Source organism: Oratosquilla oratoria, chromosome 40 (assembly GCF_046742065.1).
Source record: "Oratosquilla oratoria isolate Oo_2021 chromosome 40, ASM4674206v1, whole genome shotgun sequence".
NCBI lineage: Eukaryota > Metazoa > Arthropoda > Malacostraca > Stomatopoda > Squillidae > Oratosquilla > Oratosquilla oratoria.
In genome coordinates this window covers 24,926,713-24,946,213 of record NC_134816.1, presented here as the reverse complement: position 1 = coordinate 24,946,213, position 19,501 = coordinate 24,926,713, and the positions used below count along the sequence as shown (strand labels likewise).

At 46.1% G+C, this 19,501-nt stretch overlaps 1 protein-coding gene across 12 annotated transcripts in view; it reads right to left on the bottom strand.

The window, feature by feature from the left end:
• LOC143020683 (uncharacterized) overlaps positions 1-19,501 on the bottom strand; it is a 707,077-nt gene that overhangs the window by 246,785 nt on the left and 440,791 nt on the right. Inside the window, exons 1-2 of one of the 12 annotated variants that reach the window (XM_076177299.1) lie at positions 14,174-14,316; positions 8,881-9,828 (exon numbers count right to left, since the gene is read on the bottom strand). The exons of 6 other annotated variants lie outside the window; for them this stretch is intronic. In XM_076177299.1, the coding sequence (XP_076033414.1) occupies positions 8,881-9,537 (657 nt within the window). In that variant the 5' untranslated portion in view covers positions 9,538-9,828; positions 14,174-14,316. Of the gene's footprint in view, positions 1-8,880; positions 9,829-14,027; positions 14,317-19,501 lie in introns of those variants that run through there. 5 more of the 12 variants (XM_076177300.1, XM_076177297.1, XM_076177296.1 and 2 more) reach the window with 5 other exon arrangements.

Sequence of the window (19,501 nt, the reverse complement as noted above, 5' to 3'; positions counted from 1 at the left end):
TAAACGGGCATACTGACCCCATCGCTCAACACAGAATCCCCACAAGTACCCGCCGCCCGCGATGGGAACCGAACCCAGGCCGTACATACGTCACGCCCACATCCGCGCCCACCTGGACACCATCTGCATACAAACACGCCCATTACCGGGTCGCCCGAAAGCAACACGCCTCCGCGCCGAGCCAGCGCGGTTCCCGAGGCGGGCTAGTAAGCGGACAACAACTTTGTTCGCTACAGTCCATATATGGAGAGTGTCCACTGGCGAGATGTAATGGATCCGAAGAATGTGACCCGAATGAGACATGGAACAACCGAGCGCCCACGAGCACGCAAGACTTCTTGGACTGCCTTCCCCTCCCTCCTCCTCCTCCTCCCCCCTCCTTCCTCCATTACCTAAACGAGGCAGAGATTATTATCATTATGTTAATTTCCTTTCTTGTTTGTGGTACATTTCGGGGAATCACAGTCTTGCAACATTTGTTATTCCTTTCATAAGTTTTGTACTTAGAAAAAAAAAAAAAAAATTACGACCCTATAATTAAAATATTCCGAAAGATTTTGACTTTGTAAACTGAGTGTATGTTTACGTGTACGTGTGTGTCGGGGGAAGGGGACATTAAATGTATAATTGTGTAGGAAGGGGGACTATTTTTGAGCACAGGAATTAAATATGTATAAGGATATTGCTAACGATGTGCCGCATGCAAAACTTCACATTATATGTAGCGTTGTGACTGCCTGGCTAGGCCAAAGGAAGGTAGATAGGTAGATAGGTAGGTAGGCAGGTTAGGTGTGTGTGTGTGTGTGTGTGTGTGTGTGTGTGTGTGTGTGTGTGTGTGTGTGTGTGTGCGATCGCTGAAACAACCGATTATTTTATTACAAGACAAGATAACTTTATGGATACGGATAACAGGTGGTAAAGGACATGGAACTGCCTAGTGTAGGCCTTATGGTCTCTCGCAGTCTCCTTTGTTTTCACATTCTTACATGTGAATGAGACAGAGAAGGTAACAGGCAGAGAGAGACGGAGACGGTAAAAGACGGAGAGGGGAAGAGACAGTAAAGGACGGAGAGAGAGAGAGACTAATAGAGAGACAGGAACAGACGGAGAGAGACGGGAACAGACAGACAGACGGTAAAAGACGGAGAGAGCCAGAGACGGTAAATGACGGAGAGAACCAGAGAAGGTAAAGGACGTAGAGAGGCAGAGACGGTAAAAGACGGAGAGACAAGGACTGTAACAGACAGAGAGACAGACAAATCATACCGGACATTCTGGAAACAAGCATGTCCGTCAGCGGCGGACCAGCACCAGCACCAGCACGAACAGCTGCTGGTGCCGGAGGAACCGGACCTGCGACAGCAAAGTAGGAGAAAAGAAAAACAAAGAAGGAAGGAAGGAAGGAAGGAAGGAAGGAAGGAAGGAAGGGACGACCTTCTGCTGCTGCTGCTGCTGCTGCTGCCCTTCCATCGCCTGAGAACGTAAACACAGTATCACGCCGGGGCCCTCGCTACCATATTTCCACTCAACATATTATATATATATATATATATATATATATATATATATATATATATATATATATATATACATACATACATACATACATATACCAAGGCTTTTTCCCCCTTACAAGGGGGGTAACCAAAAAAAAAAAAAAAAAAAAATGCGAGAAGAAAGGGACAGGGATTGGGACTAGGCATCCTTCTCCTTGTAGCCCCACAGGGGAAATTCCTAAAAGAAAAAGAAATATATATATATACACACACGTGTGTGTGTGTGTGAGTGTGAGAGAGAGAGAGAGAGAGAGAGAGAGAGAGAGAGAGAGAGAGAGAGAGAGAGAGAGAGAGGAGAGATACGATAAAAACTATTTCATTTTCATTTTAAAAAGAACATATATATGAATAAAAAGTAAGGAGAAAATTGGAGAAAGTGTCTCTCTGGCATGACGAGCACCAAAGGAGTATTTGCTGGAGGGCATCAAGACGCCGGGGTTGATGGTGATGACTTTGGATATATATATATATATATATATATATATATATATATATATATATATATATATATATTATATATATATATATATATATATATATATATATATATATATATATATATATATATATAGAGAGAAAGAGAGAGAGAGAGAGAGAGAGAGAGAAAGACCCCAATGTATATAAAAAAGAAGCAATTAAAGTCTTACTGACTGGATGCTAAGAGAAGGTAAGCGTCAGAGACTAAAACGAGAAGATCAACCAACAATCCCTGACCTTCTTCGTAGCAGTACCGTAAAGGTTTTAGTTAATCTCGATTAATATATTAGGTGGCACAGTGGCCAACCCCATGCCAGCATATGATCCCCCATGCCATCCCCCGACTCATCTCCCAAACACGGAACTGTACAAACTCGCCCCTTCTCAGCCAAAACCAGGAAGTGACGTCACATCATTGAATGGGGGGTTTACGATGAACAAAAAGAACAAGAAGAACACACCAACGCGTGTTCAAAGGTGTTCACAAAAACAAGTTCTCAAAAGTCGCCGCACGCACGCACGCACGCACGCACACACGCGTTGAGTGGACGTCCTCCTTGCCCGCCCGTCATTTATTTCTTTGTTTTGTTTACTAGAGCGTCGTGCATCTGCGGGCCATCATAGCGGGTCGGGGTGATACATACATACATACATACATACATTATATATATATATATATATATATATATATATATATATATATATATATATATCTATATATATTATACACACACACACACACACACACACGCACACGCACACACACATGGTATCAGGCACTTTTGATCGAAATATAAACTTAACTATGGACATTTCAAATGAGATAAATTGGTAACCCAAATGGTGACCAAGATGTTTCCGCCAGATTGAACCATATGTGTTGGTCAGGTCAATGGAGGTAAGGTCACCCCCTCCCCCACGCATTGTATTGTTCCCCCCCCCCCCACTACGGTTGCTACCTGATACTTAAACACAACTCTGTATCTCTTGTTTAGTCTGAAGATGTAATATACAAAAGTACTTGCTGCCAACAAGTTTCCCTTCTCCTGTGGTTATTTTGTGTGCATATTATATGTGTGTATATATGTATATATATATATATATATTATATATATATATATATATATATATATAGATATATATACATATGTATATATATTATATATATATATATGCAAAGTAGACCACTTTTTCCAAGTGGTCTACTTTGCATAAGTGAACACACGTACCCGTGTTCTTATTAGCATATATATCTTTTATCAACCACAAATCACTTTTAATTCCATGACATCGCAGTCGAGACTGAAGAATCGCTCGGTGGAGGCATCCGTTGGAAATTGAAACGTGGACGAGCCGAGGATTCGAACCCAGCTAACCCGTAACAAAGTTACAGTGACTTAAACCAATACGCTATCAAGAGTGATTTGTGGCTGAAAAAAGATATTAATTGATCACTGGGAACCATTCAGTGTATATGTATATATATATATATTTTGTCGGTTTTTTAATTCACAGCGATACAGAGACACTGACAATGTACTATTTGTGTGAAATTTAGAACTAGTCAAATTTAAGTACATAACGTGTTGGGAGTGCTAGGGCCTCGTCGACGACACTGATGGTGTGTTTGTTTGCTGACTGAAGGGGGTTATCAGTCTGAGCAATTTTTCCTCCAACCTTCAAATAATCGACGATACGGTCCACCTCCAGCACTTTTCTCAGCCGTAAAATCACCATGACAAACTATGCTGGAGGTAAATTACCTTCCTCCAGCATATCACATTCCTTCCCGAAAGTTGCGGGTTGCAAATCTACCCCCAACAGTCGGAGGAAATTTTGCCCAGTATGATAACGGCTTGATGGGTGTGAACGGGGCGGCGGGCCCAGGGCGTATTTTACAACTGGAGGCAGCGTGCTTTGGCGGTTGCATCTTACGCCCCTGGCACAGTTACGCCAGGGTGCGTAAAAGGACAACAGATAATGTCCAAACACAATGGGCAATGGTGGAGTCCCTGGGCGCAGTTATTCGTCTCATGCCGTAAGTTCTCTTTTCTTATTATTTCTATTATTATTATTATTAATATTATCATTTATCATGATTATATTATTATATTATTAACATTATTATTATCATTATTATTATCATTATTATATTATTATTAATACTATTATTATTATTATTATATTATATATTATTATCATTATTATCATTATCATCATCATCTTTATTACTATCATTATTGTACCACGTGCCTGTTCAGACTACCAAAGTCTAAACAGGAACAGGTCGACTCGTTTCGGAAAGTAAACCCATGACGTCATAAGAAATGAGACAGTTGGTTCCACTTTCATATTCAGTCTGCCTCGCGGTGAATTGGTTGTTAACTTGCGCGCTTGTTAATGGAAACTTTTAAGAATCTCATCCCAGATAATGCTACTCGATTATTACTTATTATTATTTGTATCATTATTAATTGTATCATTATTAATTACTTGTATCATTATTAATTACTTGTATCATTATTATTAAATATAAACAAGTAAATAAATAGAATAAACAATCCAGTGCGCGCGTGTGTGTGTGATTCACCATGGTCTTGGATCACGTGTTGGACTCGTGATCGACAGTTATTTCCCTCCCGGAAGAGAGCTCAAAGCTCATATATAACCGATCTATGGGTACTGCTGTGACCTTACACTCACACCAAACTCCACGCCCATGAGAGTTGGAGTAACGGCTCGCAGCGCAGCGATACTGAAATTATTTCAGTCTAGGGCGGGATTCGAACTCAGACCGCTGTAGTACCGGTTGCGAAGGCTACCACTGTGTGTGTGTGTGTGTGTGTGTGTGTGTGTGTGTGTGTGTGTGTGTGTGTGTGTGTGTGTGTGTGTGTGTGTGTGCGCGCGCGCGCGCCTCAGACTCGACCCTGTGTTGGAGCGAGCGGACGTCCCGGCCACTCCTGCCGGCCGGCCGGCCGGCCCGTGGTGGTTTGTTTGTGCCGTGCGAGTCGAGGGGGCATTTATTACTCCCAAACACGTCGCCGAGGCTGCCGCTGCTGCTGCTGCTGCTTGCCAGGACGGACCCAAGAACCAATTCCAGTCTCTTTAACCTCTTGACCAAACAGACGAACACAAACGGCTTCATTCAAGTTGACGCTAGACGTTCTCTATTCAAAGGGGAGGGGTCAGCAAATCTTATGCACAATGGAACTGCATAGTGTAGGCCTTATGGTCTCTTGTAGTCTCCTCCATTCTTGTGTTCTTATATGTAATGATAATTATCACACACATACACACACACACACACACACACACACACACACACACATTTTATCTATCAATTTATTCTATACTGTTCAATTTAGGGAAATCATATCACGTGTTGAATCAACAATCATGGCAAAATAAATCAATACAAAAATGATACAATTCACTGAAGTTTTTTAATTACTAAGCAGATGTAAAGTAACAGGAAAAGAAATCGAAGAAGAAAGCGAAGAAGAACAACGCGAAGAATAATAATCCGAAGAAGCAGATGTAAAGTAACAGGAAAATAAATCGAAGAAGAAAGTGAAGAAGAACAACGCGAAGAAGAAGAATGCGAAGAAGATATAACGGAACATATTTCTCGAAAAATTTAATTATTTTTTTCTTTTCAAATGTGAAATTATACCACCGCGTTTCATCCGGCCATTTAATTTCTCCTCTTCCTTCTTTCCCCAAGTTGATATACTGTCCGATTATGCATTGAAATCTCCGTAAGTAAATAAAACAAATAAATAAATAAAATAGACGTGTGTGTGTGTGTGTGTGCGTGTGTGTATGTGTGTGTGTGTGTGTATGTGTGCTTGTGTGCGCGCGTGTGTGTGTGATTTTAGTCAGCCTACGAGGGACCCTCGGGAATCAGCAAGACAATCCTTGGCTCCGGCTGTTACTCCTGAACTACAATTTTGCTTCCCAATCTATCATGTCCACTTTGTCGCAGTGAAATTTAAAAAACAAAAGAACTGAATAAATGAATAAATACATAAAATATACACACAAATACACAAGTAATAAACTGAATAATAAACAACAACAATGAACAAACTATTATTCATATTTTTTTGTTACAATTAACTATTTTACAATACTTATACGTAATTCCGTCGTTATGATGGCCCTACTCTACATAGTCTATTCTGGCTAAAGTCAGTAGATTCCATTCGGTATCAGGGCAGCTCCAGTGGGAACGGGATGGGGGATTGGGGGAATAGGGGGGTTAGGGGATGGGGGATGGGGGGAGAGGGGATCTCAAACCATGTGGTCCTGGTGGTCTATGTCCCTATATGTCATCCCCCTGAGGCGAGACCCACACTCCCCGACCAAACCCCTTCCATTCCGTGTGTGCATTTTCTTTTCTTCTGTGTGCCAGGCTATTCCCTTCAGTGGCACTCCCCCCAACCCCCGAAAGCTGTTCCCGTGACACTTCAGACCCAACAGGTGGCACTGTGTGTCAGTCACCTCGCCTCGCCGCCTTCCCACTTTCTGTTTCAACGCTTAGGTCGTCAGTTCAGACACAACTGCCAGTTAACGCTGTGCATGTAAAGCGGCTCTAAGTGGGTAAGCGTTGGCCCTGGGGACGTAATTGGGTGCCGAGCTGAAGTTTCTCCTCGCGTCAAGGTGCCCCTGCCGATCGAGGACCGACGGCGACGACGAAGAGGACGAAGATAGCGAAGACAACGATACCGACAAAGATGACAACGACGAAGACGAAGGTTGCGAAGACAACGATACCGACAAAGATGACAACGACGACGAAGACGAAGTAGCGAAGACAACGATACCGACAAAGATAATGTCGAAGATGACGACGACGGAGAAGAGGACGAAGACAGCGAAGACAACGATAACGACAAAGATGACGACGACGAAGAGGACGAAGTTAGCGAAGACAACGACAAAGATAATGTCGAAGATGACGACGACAATAGACACGATGGCAAAGAATATGACGAAGGCGACGATGATTATGAGAGGGACTACGACTAAGATAACAACGGACATGCTGCTATTACCGTCTATTCGCCTTCCAGGTTCCACATACTTCGGGCCGCATAAGGCGGAGCCCGGAAGATTGAGAATGTAAAAGCGAACTTACACAATTTCTTTATTGCGAGCAAACGCGGGATGGAAACTGTTACGAGAGGTGGGTACTGTATCAGCTGATGAATGCAAAAAAAGAAGGTTGCGCGGAGAAATGAGAGCACCTGAGGTGCTACAGGGAGGAGTGGTCTGGGTGTCTTCGAGATGAAGTGTCTGAATAAAACATCATAGGTTGCTACAAAAACGCCAACAGGAGTGTATCAGAGCACTGAACGTTGAAACTATCGGTTGTTTTAAAAAAAGGTTAGGTAACTTTTATGTACAGGGGTGATACGTGGTAAGGGACCCAGAACTTCCTAGTGTACGTCTTATGGTCTCTTGCAGTCTCCTCCATCCTTATTTTCTTATATTTGGAAGAGAGACGGAGAACGAGGGTGAGAAGGGTGATATCGAATGTGGCAGGACATTAGTGAAGTGGTTTGAGTAAACGGGGAAAGGATAGCAACGAGTTCGTGGAAACCAAAGGAGGGTGGGGTGAGCATGAGAGGAAGACCGAGACAGATGGACGGAAGATACGAATGGATGGGATGGATGGAATGGGATGGGATGGATGGGGTGGAAGGATGTATGGGATGGGATGAGATGGATGGAGTGGAAAAGATGAATGGATGGGATGGGATGGATGGGGTGGAAGTATGTATGGGATGGGGTGGGGTGGGATGAGGTGGATGGGGTGGAAGGATAAATGGTATGGATGAGATGGATGGATGAGGCAAAAATGTAAGAACAAATAAAGGAACATTGAACAGATGAACAGATGAATGGATGAGAAGGCCCGAATGTATGTTCCCAATTCTCTGAGTGGATGAGGGGTGGGGGTTGGGGGGAGGGGCTGTGCCTCACTGCACTACCTATGACCCGAGCAGTGTGCCGGGAGAAGGGTGCCCCTGCATTGGCGAAAAGAGAGCGAAGTGGTTGCATAGGTTATTTATAATTATGATCCCGGACAGGCCCCCACTAGTGACATAAAGGCCTTAACCACAATGACGGTTAGATAGGGTAATAGATAAGAACGGCAAGTAACAGAGTTATGATGTGGGATGGGGAGGTTTTGACTCAGATTACCACTACTCCCACCCCTTCACTATACAAAATAAAATAAAATAAAATAAAATAAAATAAAATAAAATAAAATAAGAATAAATATATACAATAGCAGACAGTTTTCTCTCTGTGTACTTTCTTGTCATCCATGGGGTCACAGGCCATCTCTTGTGAACCCTTTCCATACTGGATGACATTAATCATTTTATTCTGGCTACCGCCGAGCCATTCCATTCATCCCCGTGGCACCAAGGCGGGAATGAAGCGCTTAGGGCTTCTTCTCACGGGGGCAAAGAGTCCTTGTTCTCCTCAAGGATTTACGTCCTGGCGCACACACGTACACATGTACACACGCACACACACACACACACACAGAAAGGGAGAGGGAAAGAGAGAGAAACACACACACACTCACACCAGGCCATTAGGAAATGGAAGGAGGGGGGGGGGTAAGGGGTGAAGGCGACGGGACGGGGCTGGGGGGTGGTAGGTGGGGTCGGAGCACTTCACCCACACACAAAGGCAGACACACCCAAGGTCTAGTCAGACACCCCACGGCACAACAACACCCATAAACCACAGAAGGCACACAAAGGCACACAAAGGTATGGCGTGTCTACATCCTTCAGTGTTGTTATCTTTATAAAGGCCGACTTACTATAAAGGGCGACTTGTATGGCTGCTTCCTCGTGCTGGAGGACAAGGGGCTGCTACTCCTGCTCGTGCTGCTGCTACTGGTGTCGTTTGTGCCACCTCCTCCTCCAGAAGGAATCCTGAGGTCCAGCCCATTGCCCACCTCGAGGACGGGCGTGCTCGAAGCGACGGGAGCGGCTGTCGTGGAGGTGGCAATGGGTGTGAGCGGGGGCGGGAGTAACCAGTTGTGCTTCCCTCCGCGGGCGTCTTCGTCGTCGCCTTGGGCAGCGACCCCGCGGAGGAGCATCTGTGCGCCGATGAGTCTCCGGAGGGCTTCCGAGGCGGCGTGGGCCTCGTCCTCGCCGCTCTCGCTCAAACGTCTCTTCTGCCCTCCGGGTCCTCCTCCAGAGTCGAGGTCGTCCTTACTCCCGGCGAGGAACTTGGCGATGTTCTCCATGCCCAGGAGGGGCGCGAGGCCTATGGTACCACCTCTTCCTTCTTCAGCGGCGGACCTCTCCTCCTCTTCCTCCTCCCGGCGTGTCTGGCTCAGGAGAGCTGGCAGGAGGGAGGGCGGCGTGGAGGTCGTGGTGACTCTTTCGTCCGGGTCCTCCTTGAGCATTCCTTTAGTTTCCCTGGTGAGGACTTCGGCTGCCTCTTCGTCTTCGGGAGTGAATGGAGCCATCGGAACTCAGGGCGGAGGAGGAGGTCCAAGAGACCTAGATCCTTCCTCTTTCCCTTAAAGAATCACAAGGACAGACTCTTCGCTTGCTTCGCGTAAACGTCAACCAACGTTGTTGTTATTCTTGGACAAAGACGGAAAGCGGTTCACCACAACACAAAGAAATAAAAAAACACTTCGAGTCTAATTTGTCTCATCAACGGTTACAAGATTTAATTTTTTTGATCTTCTCGATTGTTTAGAGCCAAATCATCACCCACGATCTCTTGCACCGAAATATCACCACCAAATCACCTGCAAATGCAACCACACACCAATTATTTTCACCAAGACACACGAACAAATCTTCCTTCTGGTCACCAAGGAATTGTTGCGATTACTTAAAACACCAAGACCTGGATTTACCAGAACTACAAAGTCACAGTATGACCAGTAATGACGCTGAACATACTCACACACACTCTCTCCCAGGGTTCCAATCGCAAAAGAAGGCACCAAACAGACTTTCCGCAAGGGAGAGGCCGCTTGAGTTAATATATATTGTGCCGAATGTAATCTGCTCAGTATTTCTTTGTATATACCCGTCCGCCTCATGACGTCACACACTCAAGTAGGGGACCCGCAGTTGCCGATTCCTCGTCTACAAATCACCAGATAGTTCCCGGAACTTGAACCAACACCAGAACGAACTACTGGGCTTCCCTACCACGACTAAACCCCCACGATCACCCTGTCTTACACTCGTGGTGCCCCGCGAGGAAGAGGGAGTTGTAGACTACGACCAAGACGTACAACAAACATCTCGCATCTGGCATCGCTGCCGTGATCACATTTTTACGACGGGGAACAGTTTCCTCGAATTGAGACCACCACACGGGTCGATTTATAAATGGGTTATTTCTATCAGGCTGCTTGGCCCGCCATTAGCATTGTCACTGGTCGCTTCCACCCCCCTTCCCCACGCTCTCTCTCTCTCCCCCCCCCCTCTCTCTCTCACTGACAGCCTCCACACATTCAAGGTCGCCCATCTCTTCCCATTCTTTCTCTCAATGTGGTTACAATTAATATAACTTCACTGCTCCTTCTACCCATGACAAAAATAATATATCTTGTATACAGTACACGTACTTATGTACCGTGTACGTGTGTGTGTGTGTGTGTATGTGTATTTACCTAGTATCTTACGGGAAGGGGAGCTACGCTCGTAGTATCCCGCCTTTGTATCTCGCAGTGTCTAGTTTGCTCTTAAATTCGTGTGTGTGTTTGTGTGTGTGTGTGTGTGTGTGTGTGTGTGTGTGTGAGAGAGAGAGAGAGAGAGAGAGAATGCGAGAAATGAACATCAAAATCTCATTTCAGTGACCTTAAATACACACGCTCACAAACACACGTACAAAAGGGGTATACTGTATCACCACATTCATCCCTACCCCCTTGTAATCTAACCCCCCCTCCTGTACCTCACTCGATCAAATGCTTTCCCCAATCCCACCCCAAACCCCCCTCCCCCTCCCCCAATCACCTCACCTCACCTCAGACAGGACAGAAAATAAGGTCCAATATCAACGCCAATCCAGCGCGGGTGAACAGCACTTCATAAAACGAACATTCAACGCATAGTCCACGTGGGTTGTGAGCAACGCCGGGACTTATTGAATGCTGTTGACGCGGGGTCCCCCCCCCCCACCCTGTACATAAACAATGGCTCACCCGCGGAGCCCATAGGTGCGGCGGGGCTGTTGGTTCCTAGACAATGTCAACAGTCAAGTAGAATTTCCTATCACTAAACATTGTCTGTATTCAAGTATCCTCAATAATACAAAATGACATTGACGGTACGTCGGTCAATAACAGATTTGACAATACGGGCAAAGAATTTGGTAATAGAGTATAAAGATACAAACTATAACTACCATCAGCATATAATTATACCGGCCTCTCTTTGAAGACACAAACTACACATTTATAGGGAAAAGACGTTGAGGTCCCTTAGCAAAACTACCCTACACCCCACCCTCACCCTTCCACCCTCACCCTACCCCATGCTGAGTTATAAATACGGCCGCTCTATTCCCCCAGCTACCCCCTGCCAACAACCACCCACACCACGCTCAATCCCTCCCCCCCTCCCCCTCCCACCTTTTACAACGAATATCAACCGCATCAACCTCAAGCCTCTAAAAGACTGTTTCCTTTGCCAACATGCCGATACTCGGCCCAAAGGCTTTACCCAACTTGCCAAACTTGAAATACTTGTAGTATAAACATGACAATCCCCAACAAGCCTGTTTGGTTTTATATCCTTCCTACACTAAAATGCGCACGCGTGCGCACACACACACACACACACTAATGTTAAAACTGGGGCCTCGGTACTACATATTTCGTACATATGCGGCAAGTAAGATAGTCCCGACCCTCTACAGTCTACACGTACACACATACACACACACATACGCACACACACATTACTACATGGGTTTTCCCAATTACCCTCCCAAAATGACTATGACACCCCTATTCCCAATTTACCCTCATAACATTCCCTTCCCTTCCTTTCCCCATAACTCCCCATTCATCTTACCCATTACATTTACTCGCTACGATGTTATCCACCAAAATGTCTATCCTAACACAATCACTATTTTTTTTTTTTGTATCAGACGTTTTGGAAAAGAAGAGAGAAAAAAATTCTTAATGATGTTTCTCTGTCCCTAAGCTCCTTTCTGTGATTGTAACACACGACCTCACTTGTACGTCACCAGTGAAAGGCCCCTGCTACCCGTGATTCATGTTTTATGGCTAAAACACATGGGCCAACCCCTACATACACACATACACACACATACACACCCGCGCGCGTAGTACATATTACATTTTCTTCTGTTTAGTATACAATATTCCTTCTTCAATATTTGTTGTACGAGAGAGAGAGAGAGAGAGAAGAGAGAGAGAGAGAGAGAGAGAGAGAAAGAGAAGAAAGAAAGATATAGATAGAGAGAGGAGAGAAGAGAGAAGAAACAGTCAGTTTTTCCACTACCTCGTACCCAACACCCACTTAGTCATCCCCTTCAAAACATCCAGAGTCAAGATGTCCCTTTGCCACCCTCACCCTCCACCTCCTCCTACCCTCCCACCCACACCACGTCCTTCCCCCCGTTCCCTCAACCCTCCCGCTTATCCCCCCACCCCCCGAACAACCCCCCCAACCTTTAATTATCCTACAAGCCGCCCCCATGGCCAGAACACCACATTGACTTCCCCCCATCAAGCCCAATTCATCGTCTCAGTCTTGGATGCGTTTTATGCTCTCCTACCCCGGAGGAGGAGGAACCAGCTGTGAAAGGCGGCGGCGCGGGGCGCCCCCAGGCCCCCTCGGCATTCCGCGCGCGCCTTCACATCCTGTGGATGTGTAACCACGTTACGTAACACTGTCATCACGATCGTCACATTCCTCATATGCGTAGTACTCCCCTCATCCCCCCGTGGTATCACATAGTTCACCACGCGTTCGTCACATGCGATTAGCGTCGCATCAATTCAGACACGCATGTACGCACGCACGGAGGAGGAGGAGGAGGAGGAGGAGGAGGAGAGAGGCACTTCTCACCTCAACACTACTCATCACCACGCAGGAACATCACCTCAGCACCTCTGCATCCCCGACTCCTACATAGGGTCAGGTCACGGTATGTGTGTGTGTACGCAGACCACAAGACCCTGACACGCGGTAAACTTCATTGATTTCCTTCTGGCCAACGACAAGCGATTGTATCCAGAGGAACTACCCCTCGACCCAGCTATCCACAACTTCGTCAGCGTTAATACATCGGGTTGTCTTCCTCCAAAGGGGCACCAGACTTCGTCAGGAGGTGACTGCATTCACAGCTGGGACAAGCGAATGAAAGAGACCTCTCCACACCAAGGTACGTAAATTCCTTGAAAGTGGTTCACCCAACTCACTCACCCACTTAACTCGCTCTGCGATTTCACCGAATGAGGAGATCCCCCACCTCCCCCTCCCCCGTCCCCTCCACCCCTCTCCCTCCCTCCTCTTCCACCTCACAGCTCCTCCTATCCCACTCCATTCACCCAAACGATACAGCGAATTGATTATTCTCTTCTGGCTGCCAATTCCCAATTTGATGCAGCTGATGTGGGGGGTAGGTGGGGTCTCGACCTATGGGTACTCCCTTCAGCTGCATGGAATCACCTGTCCTCAGCCAATCCGAAACACACGCACAAACACACAAACACCTCGCTGGTCATCAAGTTCACTGACAAACTATTCCGTCTTCAGATTGGACCTCGGGGTCCTTGCTTTCCACACCGACTCTCCAGTGTGTGGGCCCTTCAGGGACTTCGTATCATTCCACAATCGAACTAAGTTCACACGAACACTGGAACATCACTTCGAGGTCACTAGGTGTCCTTTTGGTAAATGTAAACACACGAGGTCTGTAAAAACACACTCTCCGGGTTACACGTCTACTCACGGCCAGCGCGCGCGCGTACGGACTCTTCAGAACTCACTTGTTCTTCGAATTAACTCGATTCGCGACGTACATAAACACACACAGACGACCACACACACCTCCCTTCACTGATACAAAGACACTGTGTACACAGACAGGCTCCTTACACGAGACGGGACGGGAGAGGTGGTAAATTGCGACTAGGAGAGTGTGTTCCACCGCTCCGACTGTCTGGGAGGCTGAGCTGTGTGTGATACAGGACGTTAGGTTTGATCGCGGCACGGCGGAGCTCGTCAGTAGGCTAACCCCACCCCAGACCCTCCTCCCACTACCCCTACCGCATCCGCCGACTACCTCCCCCGCTGCCGCAGCCGCCACCACCACCGCAACGCTGCGCCACCTCTCAGGATTCTCCGTCACCCTCCATCTCACTTCGACCAAACTGTGTCCATCCTATCTGCGACTGTTTTTGTTCTCCCTCATCGTTTCTAGGGAACTTTTCGACATCTAGAGATTATTCTAGATAACTCCAATCGTTCCCGATGAGATCTGAAGACGTGTTTTCATGGGTTAAAGAGAACGTAAATCTGTAATATGATTTTTTTTATGTTAGATTATTTTAATATGGTCAACACCTCTGAATCTCGTTCAGAATTAAGAAATCAGCGCGTGTACTTCAGGGAGTAAAAACGCCTCTCTCTCTCTCTCTCTCTCTCTCTCTCTCTCTCTCTCTCTCTCTCTCTCTCTCTCTCTCTCTCTCTCTCTCTCTCTCTCTCCCTTTCGTCATCGCCCCTTTCACTTCCTCATCGCTGTTGATTTAATCGGAATGTTCTAGGAAATTACAATCACGTTGCTTGGTTGCGTCACTAGGCGATTCTAGGAAAATCTGACTACATTGCCTTGTTGGCGCGGGTATTGCAAAAGATCTTTTCATATATCTTACACATATCAAATGATCTTACCCATATCGTACATCTTACATATATCCATTTATTATACACATATAGTTACCCGTATAGGTTAATTGTATCATACATTGATTTTGTGTGCATTTATCGATATACTTTAATTCATTTGGTAAAATTATTTTAGTTACTGTGTGTGTGTGTGTGTGTGTGTGTGTGTGTGTGTGTGTGTGTGTGTGTGTGTGTGTGTGTGTGTGTGTGTGTGTGTGTGTGTGTGTGTGTGAGAGAGAGAGAGAGAGAGAGAGAGAGAGAGAGAGAGAGAGAGATAGTACAGTGTGTATGTGTGTATGTGCGCGCGCGCGTGTGTATGTATGCGCGTGTGTATGTATGCGCGTGTGCATACACCTGGTATATCTACATACATACATATACTAAAGGCTTCCTCCCCCTTACACGGGGGGTAGCCAAAAAGAAAAAGGCATAGAAACCACTCCCACCCATTTCATTTCCCATATATTCCACTCCGTGGAATATATGTGTGTATACATAACGTATGTATACACACACACACAAACTTACGCGCGAGTTATCGGCCTCCGCCCAGGGTTAGGGCTAGGGCGCAAAGACAGGAAATATCAAACGTTATTAACAGGAGAGAGAGAGAGAGAGAGGCCCTCTCGAGTCACGTGACCGGGGGCCCCCAACGGGCTCCGGAGGGCCCCATGGCCCATCCTGACAACGGTGTAGGCTTACAGAGGGCCCTGGAGTGTGGTGTTGGTGTTGAACACCAACAGAACGATTGGCAATTGATGTTAGGGACCTTGATATAAACATCAACATTCTTCCAAGCTATTTCATTCATTTCCGTGCCCCCCTCCCCCTCCCCCCTCCCCCGTGCAGACTTGTTTGTTCATCTAAGAATACGGGGATTTTCGTCTGAACCATGTCGTGGAAGATCGAGACCCCATTGACAGGAAAGGAACAACGCTCGTTGGGTCCCGTCTCCCACTCTCCAATTTACCATGCCTACATGTATGTATGCACGTACATATGTGTGTGTATGTGCGTACGCATGTATGTGCATGTATGTATGTACTGTGTATATATATATATATATATATATATATATATATGTGTGTGTGTGTGTGTGTGTGTGTGTGTGTGTGTGTGTGTGTGTGTGTGTGTATGAGTGTGTGTGTATGTGCGTACGCATGTACGTGCGTGTATGTATCTGCGTACGTACGTATGTACTGTATATATGTATGTGTGTGTGTGTGTGTGTGTGTGTGTGTGTGTGTGTGTGTGTGTGTGTGTGTGTGTGTGTGTGTGTGTGTAGGCGTAGGTGTGTGTTCGCTCGCGCGCATGTTCGTGTATATACTTACACGTTCGCATCACTTCTCGCCTGAACAAAACCAATAAATGACGGAAATGGCGAACCAAAAGCTGAAAGGAGTGGCAGGATTGTTCAACTGAACTGGAATGGTACACCAAACTGCTCCAACCATCCTAACCACCCGATCTCAGTGCATGCGACGTCACTATCACGTGACTATAACCCTCACGATGTAAATACGAGGTGGCTGTGGGTAGTTGATGTTGTTGGCTTTTAGTGGCTGTGGGTGGCTGACGGAGGCTTCTGGGTGGCTGCCGGAGGCTTCTGGGTGGCTGTAGGTGGCTGTCAGTGGCTGGGTACCATAGAAAGACGAGGTAATGGTGACACAGGATGCTCCCGATAGGACTCCGATAAATGTCACGGTAAGGGCCCATCGACATACAGGATACATCACGCAATCGAAAACGAGAGGAATCGACCTCGACTTCGCCTCCAGCTGACCCTCCAAGGCTGTGGGTCTCGTCCTCGGGGTTCGTGGGGGCCCCAGAGGACCAAAGAGTCTTCAGGAGAGGGGTCTATTCCCGGGAAACTAACGGTTTAATCGTAGTCAGTAAACAGAATTCCATAAACACCGGGCATGTGAGGGGCTGAGACCCAATTCATTATCAAGTTCAATTTGTGTGTTCATTCTATCTTCCACCAGGCAATTTTATCAGGGTATGGGGAGAGAGAGAGAGAGAGAGAGAGAGAGAGAGAGAGAGAGAGAGAGAGAGAGAGAGAGAGAGAGAGAGAGAGAGAGAGAGAGAGAGAGAGAGAGAGAGAGAGAGAGAGAGAGAGAGAGAGAGAGAGAGAGAGAGAGAGAGAGAGAGAGAGAGAGAGAGAGAGAGAGAGAGACATAGAGAGAGAGAGAGAGGAAAAAACAACGAGTTCGAAAAATGTTCGAGTAATGGTATCCTATTCCGTAGGTTCGGTCAGTCCGTCCGTCACAAGCGAGATCCCCTACCTTAGACGTTTCCGGCCACGCACTGCCCCGGAGTGCGTCGGAATACGATGGAAAAGCCACTCAAGAACCCAAAACTATATTAATTACAATCAATTACAAACCTATTACAGTTTATCAACAGTCAAGATCCTAAAACAAAATTATAACAATTAATTACGAATTTATTACAATTACTACAATTAAGGATGATTGTGATTATGATTATGATGACCAGTGACGACGACGACGATGATGATGATGATGAATTGTATTATGATGATGTATAATCATTATCAACTGAATCCATAGAAAACGGAGCAATACTCATAACCAAGGCAAATAATTATGATACGCTAAGTATTGCTAGTCATAATATTTGTGGAGATATTAGTGATGATAATGGTAAAGCTTGTGATAGTACAATTCATGATGACAGTGGTGGTGGTGATAGTGGTGATAGTGGTGATGTCTGTGATGGTGTTGATGTACAAGAACATAAGAATGGAAGAGGCTGCAAGTGACCATAAGGCCTACACTAGGCAGTTTCATGTCCCTTACCAGAAAGAGAAATCGATTACCTGCGCGGAGTTGGGCAAATCGGGGAAGCCCCTCCCCTCCCCCTCCCCTCCCCCCTCCTCCCCTCCACCAGATTCAGGAGGCAACCCACGTTCGAATCCTGTAGTCCTTTTACGCCATCGCATCGCACATCGTAATCCATACGAGGATCATAACATAAGATGTCGTAACATACAATATTCAAGTTTACACATACTGTGTTACAAGTCATCTTACTGATAGCACACACGAAAAAAAAGCAAATTTCATATCTTCAGTTATCAATGTACTTCCTCTTCACCTCTTCAACACAGAAACTTTCATGTCTTTCTTCTGGCTTCCGGCAGGAGATTCTCAGCAGGTTGCAATAATACAGACTCTGGTCTGAAAAGGTGTTCACGGGATCGAGACCCACCCCCACCCCCCACCCACTCCGTCATTATCAACAGATCCATCCACCTTAAAAAAAAAAAACGGTAAGGTGCGTCATCACGGTAAGGGAGTGTTAATCAAGACCTCCACCTCATCCACCGCCTCCACCTGTTCCTCCACCTCGGCGGAATCTCCGATGACGCAATCATCAAAATCGTGACGTCACAATCAAGCGCGCTCGGAGAAATGTGATGACTCATACACAGTGACGTGGCGAGAGGAACTGGGAGGAGGAGGAGGAGGAGGAGGAGGAAGACGAGGAAGTGGGAGGAGGAAGTGGAGGATAATGTGGAGGAAGAAGCGGAGGAGGGAGAGGAGGAAGTGGAGGAACTGGAAGGAGGAAGAGGAAGTGGGGGATAAGGGAGGAAGTGGAGGAGGGAGAGGAGGAAGTGAGGGGAGGGGAAGGAGAAAGTGAGGGGAGGGGGAGGAGGAAGTGAGAGGGAGTGGAGAAAGAGGAGGAAGTGTGAAGAAGAGGAGGAGGAGAGGAGGAGGAGGAGGACGTGGAGAAGTGTGAAAGTCAGGAAGAGGATAAGAAAGGTGAATGAAGAAGAAGACGAAGGAAGATAATGGGAAGAGAGGAAGATGATGTGGGAGAGGAGGGGAGGGGAGAGGAGGGGAGGGGAGAGGAGGGGAGGGGAGAGGAGGGGAGGGGAGAGGAGGGGGAGAGGGGAGAGGAGGGGGAGTGAGAGAATGAAATGTAGACAAACTAGAAGACTGTAAAAATAAATAAAATAGAATAAAATAAAGAATAAAGCGGAAGAGAGGAAGGACAGAAGGAAAGTTAGGAAAGAAGAAATGTAGAAGGGAAGAAAATACGTAAGATATCAGGATAGATGAGAGAGAGAGAAGAGAGAGGAAGAAAAAGAGAGAAGAGAGAAGAGAAGAGAAAGAGAAGAGAGAGAGAGAGAGAGAGAGGGAGAGAGAGAGAGAGAAGAGAGAGAGAGTGCTCCATAATCATACTCTATCACTTTTCAAAGTCCTCAACAAACAACAACAACAACAACAGCAACAACAACAACAATAACAAGGCCAGCCAATTTCATTCAGACCTAAAAAATTCCCTTAAACGCAAAGACAGAAAATTTGATTAATGATTTTATTATGGTTGATGACGTCAGGCGATTGTATTCAACTCAAGAAAAGCCTGTCTATTGTGAAAGACCAACTCAAGGTCATCATATTAAGACAACATGGCAGGACTGGCAGTTTTCTAAATTAAATTATCTTAATGACGAGGTCTTGCGTTCGCAACCTCGTATAGAAAACGGGTCGTAACTATTCAGTTTCT